Source organism: Solenopsis invicta, chromosome 6, assembly GCF_016802725.1.
Source record: "Solenopsis invicta isolate M01_SB chromosome 6, UNIL_Sinv_3.0, whole genome shotgun sequence".
Taxonomy (NCBI): Eukaryota; Metazoa; Arthropoda; class Insecta; order Hymenoptera; family Formicidae; genus Solenopsis; species Solenopsis invicta.
In genome coordinates, this window is record NC_052669.1 from 16,165,226 (window position 1) to 16,186,635 (window position 21,410).

A 21,410-nucleotide genomic window follows, 5' to 3' on the forward strand; every position below is an offset into this window, starting at 1 on the left:
AAAGTTAAAGGATCATATTTTTATTTAAAAAATGTTCCATTGGTTTGGATTCATAATTCAATGATAAAGGACCTCGCACAAACTCCTTATGGAAAGTGAGTCCCAGTGAATTTGGTTGAAACTTTAGAAATTTGTAGTTCACATAGTTCTGATGAAAAGCCTCTCATTGCCTCAACTTGATGCATTGATTTGTTTGGGCTCTAGAGACAATTGAAAGTAGGAAATAGGTGACTGCATGTAGAAAATCACTTGATAATGTCTTCTTCTTCTATCCTCTTTCTACTCCTTTTTTTCTTTTTTTCCCCCTGTCTTCTCCGTGTGTGTGGTGTGTGTGTGTGCGTACAGTGCATTGCATTGATGCCTGGGGTACTGATTTTAGGGACCACGTTTCTTTCTTAATTATTTTTATGTTCATGACTGAATGCTGCGGTGATCGTTGACGGCAGCATTTGGCCATGAACGTAAAAATAACTAAGAAAGAAACGTCCTTAAAAGCGGTACCCCAGGCATCAATGCAACGCACTGTACGTGCGGCTCAGTGTAGAACAATGAACTAATGTTTAAACATCACTAACATTTGATATATTATCAGGATTTTCTTACGCTGGCCTATTTGCTGCATCGTGAATAGTATAAAGGAGTTTCGATGAAAGGTACCGAACATGTTTCTGTCGTGCGTATCCAATAAATACTCATAAAACACTCACTATGTGTGCATATGTGTACACCCATGGAATTTGATTCTGTCCATGAGGAAATTTTTCAAACTGAGAAGTCGCTATCTTTCTACATACTTACAGTTCATGATTAACGTAACGACCAATAAGCTTTAGTCGTTACATTAATCATAAACTATGAGTATGTAGAAAGTGATGACTTTTCAGTTTAGAAAATTTCCCCATGGACAGAATCAAATTCCATGGGTGTACCCAGAGTTTGAGTATCGGATTTGCAAGTGCAGTAGTAACCTTGGATGTGAGGATCGTCCTGAACATTTATTCCATCATCCATATCATGATCGTCTGTCGGTCCAAAAATAACCTGGTTTAATAAGAGTTAGAGTATATTCTAGATTTTGCAATGCAGCGAAATAACAATTATGCATATCATATCGACCGACAGACGATTATGATATCAATGATGGAATGGATGTTCAGGACGGTCTTCACATCCAAGGTTACTACTGCATTTACAAATTTGGTACTCGAATTCTGGATACACATAGCGAATGTTTTATCGTTTATTGGATACGCACGATACGAACATGTTTGGTACTCTTCATCGAGACTTCTTTATACTATTCGCGATGTAGCGAATAGACCACCGCAAGAAAATTCTGATAATGTACCAAATGTTATTGATGTTTAAACATTAGTTCATTGTTCTACACCTCCCCCCCTCCCCACACACACACACACACACACACACACGCACACGCACGCACGCACACACACACACACACACACACACACACACACACACACATACACATTTACACGCACACAGAAGAAAGACTTTGGAGTTATAAAATACTGTGGAAGTAACGAACCGTAGGGTTCTCATCTCTTCTGTAACGCACACGCTCACGCGGAGAACGGAAGGGGAGAGAAAAACAGGAGTGGGAAGAGAATAGGAAAGGGAGGCATTATTAGATCCTACACGCAGTTGCCTATTTCCACAATATAAGAAAGAACGGTAAGTCGTCACAAGGCACGGCGAAAGTTGTCTTTCGCGCATGACCGAATTGCATAACGAGCACTATGACGGTTAAGTTCTGATTGGACAATTCCAGCATATGGCGTCAATAACCCGACTTAGGTTGAGTTAAATTATTGCGCTCGCAAACGCTATTGGATTCACGCACAACTAGCAACATGGCGATCTTGTAGTCATCAGATCAAAGATGCCGATACCGAGTCGACATACTGTTTTTTCTTATACGGTGCTGTTTTCTACTTTCAACTGTCCCTGGAGCCCAAACGGCTCAATGCATCAAATTGGGGCATTGAGAGCTTTTTATTAGGACCATGTAAACTACAAATTTTCAAAGTTTTAGCCCACCGGGACCCATTTTCTATAAGATTTGTGCAGATTCCTTTGCAACATAAATAATGCTTATTTTTATGATATCAAGTTAGCGGATAATATAGAATTTTTAATAATTATAGCTTCTTTTATTAGTACAGGGACATCCACGGGACGTCCTGAGGACGTCCTGTTGCGTTGAGCTCGTGCTCATCGTAGAGAGTACCTGTTATAGATCTGAGACATCCACAGGACGTTCTATGGACGTTCCGTGGACTATCAAATAAGCGCCTTATTTTGTTCTGTAGACCTCCTGTGGACCTCCTTTTAATTCTACGAATTTTTTTGAAATATTTACATAAATATTATGTTATTATACCACATAATTCTAATAAGCAAAACAATATTATTTGTAACATTTTAACACATACTTTTTACTTAGATTAACTTACGCAGAACTTCATACATATTTATAGATGGATCAAACCATCTTCTATCATAATACACACGGTGGGAAATTAGCACTCGGGTTTGGCATACCGTGACTCGTTTGCACATCGAACTGATAATGACCTGATATGTCAATATAAATTTTTGTTGTTGGAATTTATTACTGATAACTTCAAAGGAGAGTCGAAACGTTCGAACTCGTATTTAATAAATAAAGAATTTTTGTCTATTTTTGATGTTTTGTTGTCTGCATTGCTTACCGCGTTGACTCTCATTAGCCTTTGCACTTATTTTTATTTGTTTAAATCTTGAGAATCTTACTTAAGAGGATGCTAAAATATTAGGTGCGCAACTAAGTTCTCGCTTTTTTTTTATGAAAATGCAACTTTATGGAGAAAAAATGATTACAAATGAATCATTCAAAGTATTGCCCATCGCTAGTTACAATTTTTGCCCATTTTTCTGACAGAGCTCGAATACCGTTACGATAAAAGTGTTTCGTTTTTTGAGGCTATCCACGAATCAAGCATTTTTTGATGTCTTTATATAAGCGGAACTGCTGATCAGCCAGACCATGTGCCATCGAACGGAACAAGTAATAATTGGACGGCGCAATATCTGGGGAATATGGCGGGTGGGGTAGGACTTCCCATTTGAGCGTTTCCACGTAGATTTTAACGGATTTGGCAACATGAGGCCGAGCATTGTCATGCAGTAGAATCACTTTGTCGTGCCTCTGCTTGTATTGTGGTCGTTTTTTGCGCAGTGCTCGGCTCAGTCGCATTAATTAAAGTCGATACCGTTCTCCAGTGATGGTTTCGTTCGGTTTCAACAGCTCATAATAAATAACACCGACTTGGTTCCACCAAATACACAGCATAACCTTTACAGCGTGGATATTTGGCCGAGCAGACGACGTAGAAGCATGACCGGGCAGTCCCCATGACTTTCTTTTTTTTTGGGTTGCTGTAATGAATCCATTTTTCATCACCCGTCACGATGCGATGAAGAAAATTCTTTTTTGCCGCTGGAGTTGTTCACGGGTGAAAAAACGACGCTCCTTTGGCTTCAAATCATAAGAAACCCAAGTTCCTTGCTTTTGAATCATTTCCAACGCATGTAATCGCTTGGAGATGGCTTGGCGGGTAACTCCTAATGCTGAAGCAAGCTGTTCTTGCGTTTGGCACGGATCCTCATTGAGCAATGCTTCCAATTCAGCGTCTTTGAATGTTTTTGGCCTTCCTTTACGCGGACGGTCGTCAACATCAAAATCACCGTCTTTGAAGCGACGGAACTAATCACGGCACGTTGTTTCACTTAGAGCAGCATCTTCATAAACTTTTTGGAGTTTTTGATGCGCTTCAGCCGTCGTTTTCTTTGAATGAAATAAGAAAATCAACACTTCCCGCAAATGACGATAATTTGGCACAAAATTAGACAGTTTCCCACAATCAAAAGTATATGACGCCAAAACAAAATCACTAATGTGTCAACGCGGTTTGTTTACCATATGTTTAAGCTTGGTTCATGACGTTTTGGATGTCTAAACTTACTGCTGAAGCACTCTATTGACAAACAGCAGGAACTTAGTTGCGCACCTAATACTTCGAATTATCGATATTTACAACTTTTAAATATCTTCGAATTGGTACGATTTACAAAATCACGAAAACATATAGAATTGAAATAGAGGCATAAAAAGAAGAGGTGCTCAGGTAAATTTTACAAGAAAATTGAACAAAAAGTTAATAAATCATTAATAATTTACTCATGTAGCCGTCACCTGAGCCGTTAACTTTACCTTAATACAGAAGTTGTGTAACTTGTATGTACAAAATGATAGTAGAACACTCTTGAGAAAACACGCACGAATAACACTGACCATGTGAAATTACGATTAAACGCCTAACAAAAAAGAAATGCTAATGTGCTTTTATTGCATGTATATTTTGTTCAGCAAACTGTCATAAACAGAGCACTAATAGTGTCCAACAGTAGTTGATAGGTCTTTTCGCAGATAGCGAAATATTCGTAGAACAAGGACAGATCTGTGCGATGGACAAAGAGCGATAGTCTGGTGTCGATCGAAAAATAATCTTCAGTACCGACGTCGAGGAAGTTCTTCTGTTACTTTAAAAACATACTTTTATCTATCTCTCATTTCCGATTGTTTCAATCTTTTTCTCGTATTTTCTTACTCTGATACCCTATCCTATTTTTAACTTATCCATTCCCAGTTCCTTTGTTATCAAATGTTTTGTACAAAATCCAGTACAAAGATCCAGTCTAAACATCCATTTTATATAATCCTACATTATTTTTTCTAACTCTTTTCTTTCTCCCCAACCCTATAATTCTACCCCGTAAGATATTACACTCTCCACTAAATATCTAAACAGCATTTACCTTTTTAAAAAAAATTATTTGTGCATATTTTCTTTTAACTCCTATGCCATGTTTCTTGCTATTCTACTTTTCCTCCTAATTTTATATGATACTTAATCAGTTTATTTGTTAAAATTGAAATCAGGATACTTGAACGTCTGCACCTCTTCAATTTCCCTTTTCTCCTATTCCTATTTTATTTTATTTTTCCTTGCCTTTTTGTTAAAAATCATCTTTGATTTCTCTGTATTTAACTTTAGTTTCCTTTCTTTTAGAAATCCTTTTAGTGTTCCCATCATATCTATCATCGCCTTCCTATTTTTCGCTAATATTACCAGGTCGGTCGTCTGTGTATGCCAACGCCCATACCCTATCTTTTCTTAATTTTATTTCACCTATTCCTCTCTCTTTTAAGCACTTGTCTAACACTGCTATATACATATTATATAGCGGACTCAAAACACATCTCTGTTTTACTCTTTTCTTTGTCTTGAACTCTTCTGATAGTTCTACCTTTGTCCTAATTGCCGCTCTTATATCTCTGTAAATCTCTTTTATTCTTTCTTTTATTCTCAATTAGTCTCCTATTGATGTTGTCTTTCTCTAATGTCTTCCTTAACTTCTTTTTATATTTTCTGTTCTCCTCTTCCTCTGAATCAAATGATTCAACACGAAAATATTATCGATGGTCTCTCTATCCTTCCTAAAGCTTTCTTGATTTTTGGGAATTAGAGTCATACGCTCGATTTTTTCTTCTAATCTTTTCCTCAAAATCTCTGCCTAGCTCTTATATGTTGTGCATAACAACGATACTTCTTTGTAGCTTTCCGTATCTCTCATTTTATATATCGTTGCTATAATGCTCCTCTAATCCTCTGTGTGACGCTCACCTCTTTTTCATATACTCCCCTTGTAGAAAAATACTACTAAGCACTACTGCACTACAGGAATGTAATAATGTTGCAATGTCGCAGTGCAGTAATATAGTGGTAGTGCCTCAAAATACTACTGCGCACTAGTAATGCTCAATAGTATTTTTCTACAAGGTTCATCAGCAAATCTTCTGTTCACCTTCTCTTCTTCATACTTCCACGCCTTTATAGGAATCCCGTCTATCTCTGCTGCCTTTTCTTTTTTCAACTTTTCCATTGCCTTCGTTATCTTTTCTACTTCTAATTCCTTCTATATTTGAGGGAATTGCTCTGCTTCCTCTATCTTGCTACCTTTGCTTCCACTCTCTATTTTTATCTCTTCTCCGAGCAATTCCTTGAAATGCTCTTTCCAACTTTCTTATAGTGTTTTCCGTTCAGTTGCTTTTCTTTCTTTTCTTATTGATTATTTTCTATACATTGGTTTTCTTTTTTTTACTTTCCTGAGCTTCTTTTCTTCTTTTTCCTCTTCTTCTCCACATGTTCTCTAAACTTCCTTCTCTCTTCCAAAAATCTTTTCCTACTGGCCTATTCTCCATACTTCGTATATTCTATGTGTTATCTTCTTACTCCTCGGGCAATTCCTATTTCACTATTCCTTATATCCTAATTTCTTTTTTTTATTTTTGTCATTGCATCGTGTACCAGCTCTTTTAATGCCCTCCATTTCTCCTCTATCGAAACTTGTCTCTTTATCTTCTTTGTTTTTTCCTTATACAGTTCAATGTCTTCCTTTTTCCATCTGTATCTCCATTCATCTTCTTCTCTCTTCTCTGCCTCTCCTGCACTCTTCTCTCTTTCTCCGCAAAACATTTTAAAGTTCTTAAAAGTTTTTTGTTGTGTAGATATATTTTTTAAAGAAAAAAGTGGATTTTTGAACAATTTTTTTATTTTTGCTTAATTTTTTTTTCTTTACAATTTCACAATGTTCTTCCTTTATAATTTTACATCGTTTTTTGGTGTCGATTATATAGTCACATTTCTGAGATTGTAAATTTTTATTTGGAAAAAAAATATTGTTGAAAAATATTGATTTGAACCAAAGTTTTAGCTTCTCAGAGATGAAAAAGTCTCCTAGACCGAAAAATGTGTTTACATATTTTACGGGATTGATGTGTTTAAGGATTAATTTTACAAAAATTATATAAATTTTATATTTAACAAGGAGATAGCAAGAACTGTGAAATGCCAAATGAGATGAATCACAGCTTGTTCGAAGGGAGAATCAAGTATACTAAAAGTGTAAAAAAATTTGCGTGAATAGGTTTTAATTGCTGAGAAAATTGCAATTAAAGTTAAGCATTGGGGCAACTGTACGTTAAGTATTAGAATCTCAATAAACAAAAAAAAATTGAAATTAATGGATAAAATTGAATTTATTTTGACATTTTTGAATTTACATTTTAGATTTTTCGAAACTATTTGAATTCAAAAATAACATAATGGATATAAGTACATCTGAATTCAATACGATAAATAGTTTATTTTGTATTTCAATCTATTTGACTCTATTTGAATTAAAAATACTTCGGGATTCTAAAATGCAAACGTGGATAAATAAAAATAAATTACTATTTATAATTTATTCGAATTTATTTTCCTGCGGGATGGGATGATTTTAAAGATGCAAGTTAGCATTAGTATTATTAAATTGATTTTCAATTTAATTATGTTTTATTTTTAAGAGCTGTGTTTGAAATGAAAAGTAACGGTGCGCAGTTTAAATGAATAGAAACTTATAAAGTATTATTTTAACACGAAGACCTTCCTATGACTGTTTTCGGCTTATCTAATTTAATTTGTTGTGTACAATTTGCGGTCTTATATCTATGTGAATTTATTTTTGTTTGCTGGGGTTTTGAGTCGATAATCAAGAAAACATCATGGCTGAGAAGGCTAAATGCTTGCATTACATTTTTCTCTTCGCAGCGAATAGGGTTAGAATCTTTACAATATCAATTTTTTCAAGTTTGTTTACTGTCGTATTTTATAATACAATTTAATTAATTTTATTATTCTTTTAATAAAAATAATGTATTTACATATGATAATAAGATTAAAAAATTTTTATTTATAAAATTATTGTAAAATTTGTACAAATATATTATAACACGTATAATGTACAAGTACAATGTTATAAGTAAAAATTAAAATGGAAACATTTAAAACATAAATAGATCGCATACCATGAACATTATATAAATAATTTATCTTTAACAAAAACATTTTATGCTTTATAGATTTTAAAGGAAGCATAATTGCTTAACATTATAAAATTTTTTCATACACGCGTTAGTTATAATGCGTATCAAGCAATTTCAATTAAATTGCAGAACACATAATGAATAATATGTTAAAGATTGAATTTGTATAACATCATTGCAAATTCAATTCAATTTTATTTATTGTTGATTTTTACGGAAGTCAAAAAGATATTCAAAGGAGAAATAAATGGTTCATAACATATTTGTAATATGCGACTCATTTATGTTTTAAATGTTTTTATTTTGATTTTTATTTATATACGATATTATACCGCAATGTGCGAAAATTCTATAATAAATATTTTTATAAATAAATAAGTATTTTAAATATTATTATATGTAAGTACAGTAGTTAGTAACAAAATCGAATTGTTATATTTCGATGGTATAATGTCGGATGATTTTAATATTAATTATAATCATGCGAGCAACAAATTCTTTGATGATCGAATAAAAAACTTTAACCCTTAAACACGTAAGTGGGTCTGAGAGACCCCATATGAAGTTTTGAACGCTTCCTGTGTGAAGACGGAATGAGATAGGAGGTTCGGACCAAGACGTAAAAAAAGTTTGAAATCTTCTCTTTCGATTGATATGGTTTATCAACTTTTTTGGTCAACTAAAATTTGAACAGCACGGCAGCAAAGTTTTGTTAGGGTCAATGCGACCCATATAGTGTGTAAGTGAAACTTTTTTTGCATTTTACATAAAAAAGCTAGACAAAATAAGTTCGAACAGGTCGGTTTGCGGATGTTACTTGCATATACTCTATCTAAAGTTGGAATACTATAAAATGCTGTAGAAAAGGGAGTTTTTCCGAAATATCATGAAACACATCAATTTTCAATTTTAGACACGATTTAATCAAAAATACCTCAACTTGCTTTGTTACATGAGTACATTTTTTAATAGAAATGACAATAATATAATTTTTTTTTTTTTTAAGTATGAATCTTTAGCTTTAAAACGCCGTATTGTAAAGTCTTTAAAAGTTTTTGTTACAAAGATATGATTTTTTAAAAAAAAGTAGATTTTTAGATGCCCGGAAATACTTCATATTCTCCATGTTACATAATTATACTTTTTAAAAGGAGTGACTTTGCCAAATTTTATTTTAAAAATGTGACTCTTTAGCTTTAAAACGCCGTATTTGAAAGTCCTTAAAAGTTTTTTGTTGCGAAGATATGATTTTTTAAAGGAAAAGTGGATTTTTGATCAATTTCTCATTTTTGGTTAATGGTTTTTCTTATATAACTTCACAATAAATTATTTTTTGGCAATGTCGACTGTGCAGTTATACTCCTGAGATTCTGAACTTTCATTAAAAAAAAAAAAAAATTGTAGAAAAATATTGATTGTAATCAAAGCTATAGCTTTTCAAAGTTGAAAAAGTCTCCCAGACCCGAAAATGTGTTTTCGTATTTTACAGGATTGGTGTGTTTAAGGGTTAAAGTATGACGCGTTGTTTCAAAAACTAGTTATTTTTAATGTTACTATTAAGAACAAATTAACAACAAATTTTGGTATTTTATTTTTATATGACTATTCTATATACAGGGTGTCCCAGTATAAGTGGCCACCCCCCCTTTATCTCGTAAACTAACAGATAGATCCAATAAATATAACATTAATTTAAATGGTTTGAACTAAATTTTATTGTAAGCACAGTGGTTAGTTACAGAAATTATCTATGTTAAAAAACGAAAAGACGTGCACAATTTTTGCATGGTAAAGTGAATATTTTTATACGATAAAAGTTGTAGCGTTTTTTTTTTAATGAATACAATGATGTATGATTTATCAAAATTATTTTACAAATTATAGAAGTTATGTGGGTTTAAAGTTTCGCGGGCGACTAATACCATTTCGCCCCTGCGGGGTGGCTGATTTCGACACCTGTGATTGTCCTTTTTTGTTTTCAATTCTACAGATTTTTGTTGTTAAGATTTCTTATAAAATTTTGCGGAAGTCATCCAGAACTCTCAACAAACCTCTGAAAATAAAAAAGAAACTTATTCACCAATACTTGGAAAATTTTGATCTTAGAATTGAAAAATCACAAGTATGTATTCTTTTAATTTTGATTTTAGTTTGATTGTTAAAGATGATATTTAAAATTTGTGTAGTATTACTAAGAACTCTATAAAATAGTGAAAAAGATATTCTGGAAAAGACATTCATTTTTTGTGATTTTTTATATGTTATATTTCAGTAAGAATTATTTAATTTTTTAAGATCTTTAAGACAACATTATTTTTTTCATGACTATTATACTACATGGGCTGAAAAGTCCCGGGATTTTTTAGTAGGTGGCACCACTAAAAAATGAACATGATTTATTTCGAGAAGTTTATCTGTCACTAGTTTATGTGTGAAGTTTCATCACGGGGGTGAAACTAGTATTGTGATTTCCGGTAACACGGAAAAAATGGGGCTCACTTAAAAGTGGGAGTTAAAATGATCAATCAGAAAATGCCTTAATGTAAGTTGGTAAGAGTGAGCATCTGCTCACTCGATTTTCGTGTGGTAGCATTGATGAAATGATCTCTCCAACAATGCAGAGCAACAGATGGTTTATGCAGGCAATAATAATTAACTTATGTAGGATCTGGTAAAGGTCAATACTAGAATTTCAAGGCTATTGTTTATCGAGACCTCGCTAAACAGAAGCATTGAAATCCTAATAATGAACTTTACCGGTTCCGGCATAAGTTAATGGTTATTATCTGCATAAATAAGCTTCTTCCATTTTCTCTCCTGAAGATCCCCTTCTTCAGTCCATTTCATTTCCCACTTCACCGCCAGATGGCACTGTCTTGCTTTTTGTTTCCCATGTTAAGTACAGAGCTTTTATCTCTCATAGTATACTACTGTGTTCAAAAAGTAAGGTGAATTTTTAATTTAAACTTCGCGCGCTAATTGATTCGAGCAAACTGTTTTATTTTTATGTTGGTACTACTGTTAGTGACATCTGTGCCAAATTTCATGTGAATGTCATCATTAGTCATATAGTTATGCTTGTGTTTTCTAAACGACTAAAAGTGATTTTGGCGATTTTTACAATGTCCGAGCAAAGAAGTGCCATTAAATTTTGTTTGCGGAATGAAATTTTGGCTGCGAAAACGTGCAGAATGTTGCAGAGAGCCTTCGGTGAATCGACTATGTCGCAGAAAAATGTTTATAAGTGGTACAAAGACTTCAAAGAAGGCAGAAAACGTGCTGATGACTTGGAATGCTCCGGACGACCATCAACGTCAACTGATGAGCAACACGTAAAGAAAATCAAGGAATTGGTGCTCGAAAATCGTCGATTGGCAATTAGAGACCTTGTCGATATGGTTGGCATTTCAATTGGATCAGTTCAAACAATTTTGAAGGATCATTTGGCCCTTAGAAAAGTCAAATCTCATTTGATGCCAAAAACGGCATTGATTCTTCGAGAGTTTTTTGCCAAAAATTCCACTCATATCGTTCCGCAACTGCCTTATTCACCTGACTTAGCTCTGTCCCAAACTCAAAAGACTGCTTTGGGAACACCGCTTTGAATCTATTGAAGAGATTCAACGTGAATCGCTGCGCGCTTTGAAGGCTTTACCGGGAAACGACTTTTTGGCATGCTTCGAGGAATGGAAAAAACGTTGGCATAAGTGCATTGTATCGGAGGGGGAATACTTCGAAGGGGATGAAATTGATTTGGATGAATAAATAAAGATTTTTCATTTTATAACAAAATTCACCTTACTTTTTGAACACAGTAGTATGTTCTGTGAGTTTCATGACATTTTGTTCATTTGTTTATAAGCTACAGTCGTTTAAGTGTCGCTACTTTTACTTTCGTAAAAAATGTGGAAAAACAAGAATATCGCACATTGATCAAACATTGTTTTTTGTTGGGGAAAAACTTCTGCACAATCAATGAAATGATTGAAGAAATGTTATCTGCTTCTTCGAGAACAACATCAATGGTTTAGAATTTAAAATAGATCGTACAAGCTCCGAAAACGCACCTCGCTCTGGAAGATCAAAAGAAGCTATGACTCCGGAAATCGTAAAGCAAATGCATCGAATCGTTTTGTGTGATTGTAAAGTGAAGTTGCGCGAGTTAACTAAGGCCATCTCAAAAGAACGGGTGGGATACATTTTGCACGATGTGTTGGATATGAAAAAGCTATCTGCGCGATGGGTATCGCATTTGTTAACCGTCGACAGCAGCGCGGTGATGATTTAACGGCGGGTTTGGCGTTGTTGGCAGCGTAATCGAGCGGACTTTTTCCGACGTTTTGTGACGATGGATGAAACGTGGATTTATTACCATACGCCTGAGCCCAATAGGTAGTCTGTAGAGTGGCTGAAAAGCCACGAAAACCGACCAAAGCGGCCAACGTTTGGTCGGGAAGGTTTTGGCCTCCGTTTTTTGAGAAGCGCATGGCATAATTTTCATTGATTACCTGCAGAACGGAAGAACAGTTACGGGAGAGTATTATGCAGCGTTATTGGACCACCTGAACGACGGAATAAAGAAAAAAATGGCCTCATATGGCGAAGAAAAAAGTTCTGTATCATCACGATAACGCACCGTTACACACGTCCTTGAAAGCAATGGTCAAATTGAACCAATTACGATTTGAATTGGTTGCTCACCCGCCGTATTCTCCAGACTTGGCTCCCAGCGACTATTATCTGTTCCCAAACCTCAAGCGGTGGCTCCAGGGAAAGAGATTTACATTGAATGAGGAAGTCATCGCGGAAACCGAGGCGTATTTCGAAGACTTGGACGTTTCGTACTACAGAAAGGGCATCGAAATGTTGGAAAATTGCTGTACCAAGTGTATGGCACTTGAAGGCAACTATGTTAAGGAATAATTATAACTTTGCCCAAAAAACGCTTGTTTTCATTAAAAATCCCAGGAGTTTTCAGCCCATATTGTATATCTAACTTTTAATCTAATATGTCAGTAAAATTTCATTTGTGTTAACATTAACATACTTACATGTAATCTGGACAATTAATAAATCTTGTGAAAGAATGAGAAAATACTGTTAAAGTGTTTTAAAATAGTTAACTGAAATACTGGTGTATTACTGGTGTATTATCCAAAGAAAATATTAATATGTCCAAAAGAAATGTAAGATACATAATTAGTGCAATTTTTTGCTTGCAACTTATTATTTGAAAAGCTAGAATACTTTTTATTCTATAGACATATATATTGAGATTAATGAAAAGATTGAATGTAGAATTTCCTGAAGGACAAAAATTTTCCTATATATTTTTGTATCAATGCATGCGTGTTTGTAATACGGAAAGCATTCCAGTTTTCCAGATAAGCTGTAAGCATGATGCTGCATTAATTACGTATTTTCTTTTGGAAATATTACGCAGTGGTGCATCAATATCACGAGTTGCGGTCTGCGATTTTAGTAAATTCATTTTAATAACACTTTTTCTAACTTTTTACAAGATCTGCTGATTTCTCATATTATTACAATGCAATATTCATATGCAAACATGCTACAATATATTAATTTTACAATTACCACAATATAAATCTTATTGCTATATTAGACTGGATCATATAATAGTAGCAAGATGGAGTTGTCTTAAAGGAAAATCTCCAAAAATGAGACGATTTTTTTTAAGAAGCATGACTATGCTTGCCGAATGATGTTATTCGAAGAAGTGCAACATCTTTCGAAGTTGACATTGGTTGTGGCTTTAAATCAAGAAACTGGAAAACCTGAAGATAACATATCTAGAATCTAAAATTTATCTGAGATATGTAAACATAATTATAAAAAGAAACGTAATTGAACTAGAAAATACAACTGATAATGAAGAGTCTGAATTTCAAATAAAGAAAAATGAAGATTTGATCATGAATTGGATAGATTCTAAAATAGAAGAAGCGAAAATTATTGCTTTCAAATTGCAAGATAAAACTATGTAAATACATTCTTCATGCCACAGATTATAAAATACTTTAAGATATTTTTCAAGCACATATGGAGCTATAATGAAGCCTACTAGCAAGGATGTTGCCATCTTCTGCAGAAGCTGAATTGCCAATCTTAAATGCAGAGTTTTTGATAGTCAACTTCTTTGCGAGTTGATAAATTCATTTTACGACATGTAGAATATCTACGTAAAATATTAGTGGAAAAAAAATGATATTTCTGGTAAAATTAACTATATGCCTTCTGAAGAGGATACTCATTCTTTTATCATACAAAATAATGAAATCACAAATGTTTCGAACAATTCCGTTTTTTTTATCCTTAAACAAAGTTGGATAAGTTAATATTTTTTAAACTAAAATTAAGATAAAGTTGATGGGTTATAAAATTAATTTAATTACGTTAATAATTATATAAATAAAAAACCAACTCAGTTAAAAGTTGTGTTAATATTAAGTTTTTTTATATTAAAAGTTATTTTTGAAAAATATTATTTATATTAAATTAGAATTTCTTATAATTTGACTTACTATTATATAAATAGCAATTACGATATGGATCATCAAATAAATTTTATTTGTAAATTAATTTTTTTTATAATTTTAATTATAAACAAATTTTTAATTTAAGAGAAAAGTTTTATTAACTTTTCTTAAAATTAAAAATTTACTTATAAGTTGAAGTTTATATATTTTCAAAGTCACTTGTCAAAGTTAAAAATTAATTTATCTAAAATTAAGTTGAAGGTCAATAACTTTATAATATTGTTAATTAATTTTTTATTATCTATTGTTACTATAAATCCTTTCCATTAAATAAAAAAGATTGGAACAAAGATGACGAAACCTTTTCACATTGTGATTCTTGGGACGAAATTGAAAACTGGAGAGGTCTACATAATCTTAAAAAAGGATAATAAAAATACTTCTGGTAATCATCTCGATAAACGAAAAAAGCTATTTATTTTGATGATTGTACAGACTGGGATCATTTAAAGTCAGATGTTGTAGTTGCTACATCGTTACTTAAAAATGATAGCATGTTTAGTATGCATAGATAAAGTCCGTTATGTTATTCGAGAAACATACGCATTTGAATCTATTTTACAAGTCATTATGTTCGCATTTCCTTCGTATTATGCATACAAAACTGTAGTGATGACTATGGATAATCCTACATTAATTTTAGCACAAGATATAATATAAAACGGCAAAGTTTACGCAAAATATTACTTGAGAGAACAAATACTTTGTACTACGCCAATATTTCAAGCTATGTCGTGCATTCGACAAATATCCACGCTGAATGTAAATTGTAATGCTGTTCATTTAACAGAATGTTTGTTCTAAATAACTCCAAGTTATACAAAAATAATGGTTTATAAAGATTGCAATCAATCAATTATTCGCAAGTTGTCGTTAGCAAAACGATCTACATTGCATACAAGAGTCAATACAGAAAGCATCCTTTGTAGGTATAGCATTATCCATGGATAATGCTATATCTACAAAGCTGACACTATTGAAACGCATCTTTTAATCGATACAAGTATTCTCTCTGATATTATGTCCAAGCGATTAATGTTGAAAAAAAATATTTTGATTAGATGATAATATCAACATCGAAAATCGAGTTGCAGGTATAGTTTCATATCAAAGATGCGACAATAGTGATCATTATGTTGCTTATGTCAATAATATCATTAACTGGTACAAATATGATAATATGCATGATAAACGAAATATGATAACCGAAAAAGAAATTGTTACACCGCATGTGATTATGTATGTAAAGGTATAAATATTATAGCTGGAATATGTAATATTATTAAATTGATGAGTAATTTAATAGTTTTTATGCCTAGAAGCATTTATAGAATCCCCTCTCTTCGAAAAACTTATTACAAACTTATTGCGAAAACATTTCATTTTGGTTTTAATGTTTTAATGATTTAAAACTTTCCAAATATCTATGAACATTTTTTCAAATAATTACCATTTTATAGAAGGATAATATTACACGAGTTTTAAAGATCTTTGATAATCAAGACGTTAAAATCAAAACTAAAAGAGCATTTCTAATTTTACCAGGATAGAATTTCTGCAAGTAAACGTGAAAAAATTTTATTTGGATTTAAAGCTTCTGCGGAGTTCTATGAAAACTTGTTGATAATAATTTATAAAATTAAATACGAAAAAGTTACGGACGATTACAGATATCGACTTCGTACTTTCAAAATAATAAAAAAATTTTTTTTTAAGAGTTCTAATAGTTTTGTTAAGAGTTTTGGGTAGCGCTTCGAGAGTTGTAACGATTATCTTTAATATTTGATGCGCTAAAATTAAAATTAAGAGCGTTCTAGCAATTTTTTATTTTTTGGATCGAAATTTTTTATTTTATACAGAAAAAAACTTTTTTATATCTTTAGAGTTCTGGATAGCGGTACAAGAAAGTTTTTTCAAAAAGTATTAGGAGCTTATATAGCTTTTGCTTGAAATAAAAAAAGTTACATTTAATTTTCGTATTGTAAAAACATAAAGTTAGTATTCTATATTTTCAAATTTGTATTTTTTACATCTCGTCAGAACTTTTCTAAATGTGTCAGGAACTCTAAAACTCTTTCAAGAAGAGCTTTATTATATTGAAATTTTGAAAATGGGATGTTAACTTCATAGAGATAATGTAAACATAATTTGCGGTATAGCTTGATCAAGCAACAGTTTCAACTGCATAAAATGGCAAAAATTCAAAAGCTCGGAGAATTAATGTTGCATGAATTGTCACAAAACAACATTATTGATCAGTTGAGTAAGTGCGTTTAATTACTTTCCAGGCAGCATAAAAAAGATTTTTATGGAAAATTGTTACTGGCGTCGAATAATGGTTTACGTATAATAATCTTTAAGAAAATTCAGACATTTGTGGACCCCGAACAACCTTCTATATCAGGCAAAACCAAATATTCACAGTAATTAGATCTTTCTGTGTATTTAGTGAAATGCTAAAAGTATAATTTATTACAAACTCCTTTAGTCGGCTGCAACGTTTATGCTGTAGTCATGAATTGAATAATTTGGTCAACAAAATTGAGAAGAAAAGGTCCTTTACTGGCAAGAAAGTCAGAAAGTCATTTTGTTGAATTCATTGTTTCCAAACCGATATTTTTCTTACGCGAAGGCATTTGACAGTTGCCCGAAAAGTGATAGAAAGTTATATAAAATGAGGATAAATATTTCTTTAGATTGATTTATTGATTTATTTATACACTCACTTTTATATAATAAATAAAAATTTGCAGAAAGATTAATACTTTTACTTAATTATCTAACAATAAAAATGAAATTGTATTTAATCTGAAATAATTTTAATAAAAAATTAAAAAGTATTAAAGTCGCTATATTAGGGTACGACGTATTTAATATGACTTTTTATATTACTGTAATTTTTTAATAATTTTAAGACCTGGATTAAGGTTTAATAAAATTATCTATCTATTATATATATGCGATAAGTCTGCAGGAGTAATTTTTTGCATTTTTAACGAGAGAATACACAAAAAGAAGTACTTGGTGTAACTGATTCGTAAGTTCAATATCTAGATGCCCTTTTATTTTTTATTAAATCTACGTTTACTGTGTTCTGAATAATATAAAAGTGCATTAAATTATAAAATTAAATATAAAAATTATTTTTGTATAATCTGTTTGTATTATTAACGTGCAGTGTTATATTTTTTTCATTTTTTGTGTTGATGTGTGCAAACACTAGAATCTTTGGGGCTCTATTCGAGGTTTGTGTTCCTTAATTATATGTATATGAAATAATATTCATTTATTACAACTCTACCCATCATTTTATATTATTCAAGTAGTAACATTTTACTCACTAGTTGTAAAACCATGATTTGTTGATTTTAAAAAAATGTTAATTTTTGATACTTTAAATAATTAAACTTTTTAGAGCAATTTATATCTACTATTTATTTTGTTAATACAAAAGTTAACTTAATATAAAAGTTAATATAAAAATTAACTAAAAAACGCCAACTGTTTTTTGCTTTAAGCTTAAATTTTAATATTTGAGATTTTTTTATTTGAAGTACTTATTTTTGCACATTTTTACAATACAATTTCTTTAAACAATTATAATTGCAAATAAAATATTTTTATTTTTACTTTTGTTTATCTGTTGTCGTCTTATTCTGAGGTATTGATTTTATATATTTTAAGCTAAAAAATATGCTTTTTGTTTTGAAATATTGTGACAAAGTTTTAAAAGGTTAGTAGTTTTTTTAAAAGAAATTCAAAACCGATTTTTAAAAATCAAAAATTTTCCAAATTTAAATACATTTAAGAAGTTACAAAATTTTTTCCTATTTAAATTAACATAAAGTTGAAAATTAAAAAAACCCTTAAAAAAAATTTATTTAGTAAAAAATAATCCACGATATTTTTGATGTTTTATTGCATTATAAAAAATTTTTTGTTTTGCAAATTTTTGATTTTTAAAAATCTCTTGAATTTGTTCCTTTATTTCCTAGTGTAAAAGTATTTCTTCGAGAAAAATCAACTTCAATAATTAAAAGGCTTTGCCCTGTAAAATGAGTTCGGGAAGATTGTTTTACAATTTTTCTTTACGAAGTTCAAATATCGACTTCAGCAAAGATTAAGTGAGCATTCAACCGCAAAATTAAAAGATTATCTACAATTGCTCTCTAAAAGAGAGTGTAACATGATAAATCAACAAAAATGATAAATTATTATAAATGTTTCAAAATGCATTTTACAGCTTAATGTTTTTACATACTTTTAATTTGACTTTGAAAATGAATGTAAATATACTGATCTTTTACGGAGTTATACTGACACAAATAAGGACGCGGCAAAATTTATTACGAATTTTGCGAGTTTATTTGGCCTGAATTAAAAATCGTACAAAAATGCAGTTTATAGCGTTCAAAAGCGTAAATCTTTACCATTAATTTGTTGAGTGTTGTACGATTTTTATTCGCCGAATGATTCAACATTGAAAAAAGAAACCATTTTTGCTTCAATGTTGAATAACTTAGTGAAAGAAATCATACAACAAGTACGCAAATTAAAGATAAAGGTTTACGCTTTTAAATACTGTAAACTGCATTTATGTGCAATTTTATTTCACGCCATTGAGCTTTGCGAAGTTTGTAAAAAATTGTGACTCATGCCCATTTGAATCTGCGTAACTTTGTAAACCATCTGTAAATCATTTAATGAATTATTAATCTTGAAACTAGAGATTTCAAGCTTTAAAATGCTTTTTTGAACATTTTTAACGATTCTTTTTGACAAAATTATACTCTCTTGAATTTCGCCTATTTTTGGGAGTCAGAACAGGTGATCCTTTAATTTTGCTGCCGAGTGTATATTAAAATAAAGGACAAAAAAGATAGAAACGTCAATAAGTCTGGAAAGATACTTGACGTAAAGCGTCTTTTACAATATTAGACAAAACTGGACAAAGCGACAACAATAAACTTCTAGAAATCGAGTATAGATGCACTTTTTTAAGAAAGAATATAAGGTCACTGTATATAATAACGATGAAGTATATGATAACGATGATGGTAATAATATTAATAATAATAATAATAGCATCTTTTGAATTGAATTTGTTTTAAGGTTGGACTTTGATTCATCTTTTTATCCTCGTTTGGATCATCAAGCAAATATGACACATCTCACAAGTAGTGTAAATGAAACAAATATAAGTATGCATATGAAAGCATTGGCATCAAAATATTTAAGTGACAAACAACTGGCTGATATAGCATTGCAGAAACAAGAATCTTCATTGACACATTTTATGATGAGCAATATGCAAGGGACCAATATGTCATTAGCTACAAGGCATTATTTAGAAAAATATCAACTTCTTCCAGGAAAGAATAATATTTAAATTGAAGGTCAGTATTGATATACAAGTACGTAATAACTTAAAATAGAAATAAACATCAAAATCTTTTATTAGTAAATTTTTGTTCACTTTTGAACTGTTATTATTCGGCGAATAATTAAGGTAAAATTTAAAAAAAAGATTTTACAGATCAAACTTTTTATAAGTTTTTGTTCAATTTTTATTCAGTTTAATATTCAAAACGTCAGCTTTAAGTATAAGGACATACTTGAGATATCCAAAATTTAGAAATTTGCAGTTATCTACCACCTAACAAAAAAATTGGTGAACGTAATCATTGATACCATTTCGAAATACGGACTTTGCTCTTTCAAATGACAAAAAAATTTGTTCTACTAATTATTTAGTTAGATATCACAATAATCTTTAAAAAGCGGGAAAGGGCGACCTAGTTTAAAGAGGGTGTATTTCACTTGCACATCGTTTTTTTATCCACAGACCACTCACACGTTTGACCAGTGGAAAATCCCTAGGCATCGGCCGTTGTGAGTGGTGGTGGGCAAATGAACGATATGCAAATTGACCGCTCCCGTTTAAAGATATTACAGTTTCTCTTTTCCATCTTTTTTATAGTAGAGTTTGTGCTATAAAATCTTTTTAAATTTATTTTTGCGTTAATTATTTGCTAAGTAATTATAGTTTAAAGATGAGCAAAAATTTACTGACAAGAAAGAGCACATAACTTGGAAGTTCTAAAAATTATGAAACTTTGTCAGACTTAAAGGATATCCTGACATATAATAAACAAATTTTTGGTATGCGCGAGTGCGCGCATACCATTAATCTTTTTTTTTTGCAAAACCAAAGTGATAGTATTTTTTATTTTTTTACAAAACCCACTTTGTATTCTCATTTACAATACAAAACTTACGTTGAAATAGAAAGACTTCAATAAGTTTTGTATTGTATATAATTTTTAAAAAGTTTTATAATAAAATATATTCAAAAATTTCATCAATAAAATATAACATCTAATCTCAAAGATTAAAAAGGATAGTGTGCAAAGTGAAAAAATTTTAATGCATAACTTGGCGTTGCTAGACCTCTAAATATAATAAGATTATAAAATCTATATTGAACAATGAAAAGAATTCAAGTGAAAAAAAGCGTATAAAGCATAATAAAAACAATTATGCAAAGTAGATTTAAGATTCAGTTTTTTCAGCATTTATGTAACATTTTAAATCATATAATTTTCTTAATGACTATAAATACTTTGTCTTACAATCTTATATTTAGAAGTCTAGCAGCGTCAAGTTTTTGTACATTAAAAAGTTTTTGTATTTTAATAAAACTTTTCATTTTGTACAATTTTGTACAACTCCTTAATCTTTGAGTTTAAATGTTATATTCTACTGAAATTTTTTTAATACATTCAGTTTAGGTTAAAAAAGAAATGAGAATACAAGGATAAGTACCACTTGGGTTTAGTTGTAAAAAAATTAAAGGT

General features: G+C 31.2%; 1 protein-coding gene across 1 annotated transcript in view; it reads left to right on the top strand.

Annotated features, from left to right (window-relative positions):
- LOC105197321 (asparagine-rich protein) overlaps positions 1 to 21,410 on the top strand; it is a 37,959-nt gene that overhangs the window by 3,053 nt on the left and 13,496 nt on the right. The window contains exon 3 of the mRNA XM_011163619.3: positions 19,666 to 19,949. Coding sequence (XP_011161921.2) covers positions 19,666 to 19,942 — 277 coding nt within the window. The 3' untranslated portion in view covers positions 19,943 to 19,949. The remainder of the gene's footprint in view (positions 1 to 19,665; positions 19,950 to 21,410) is intronic.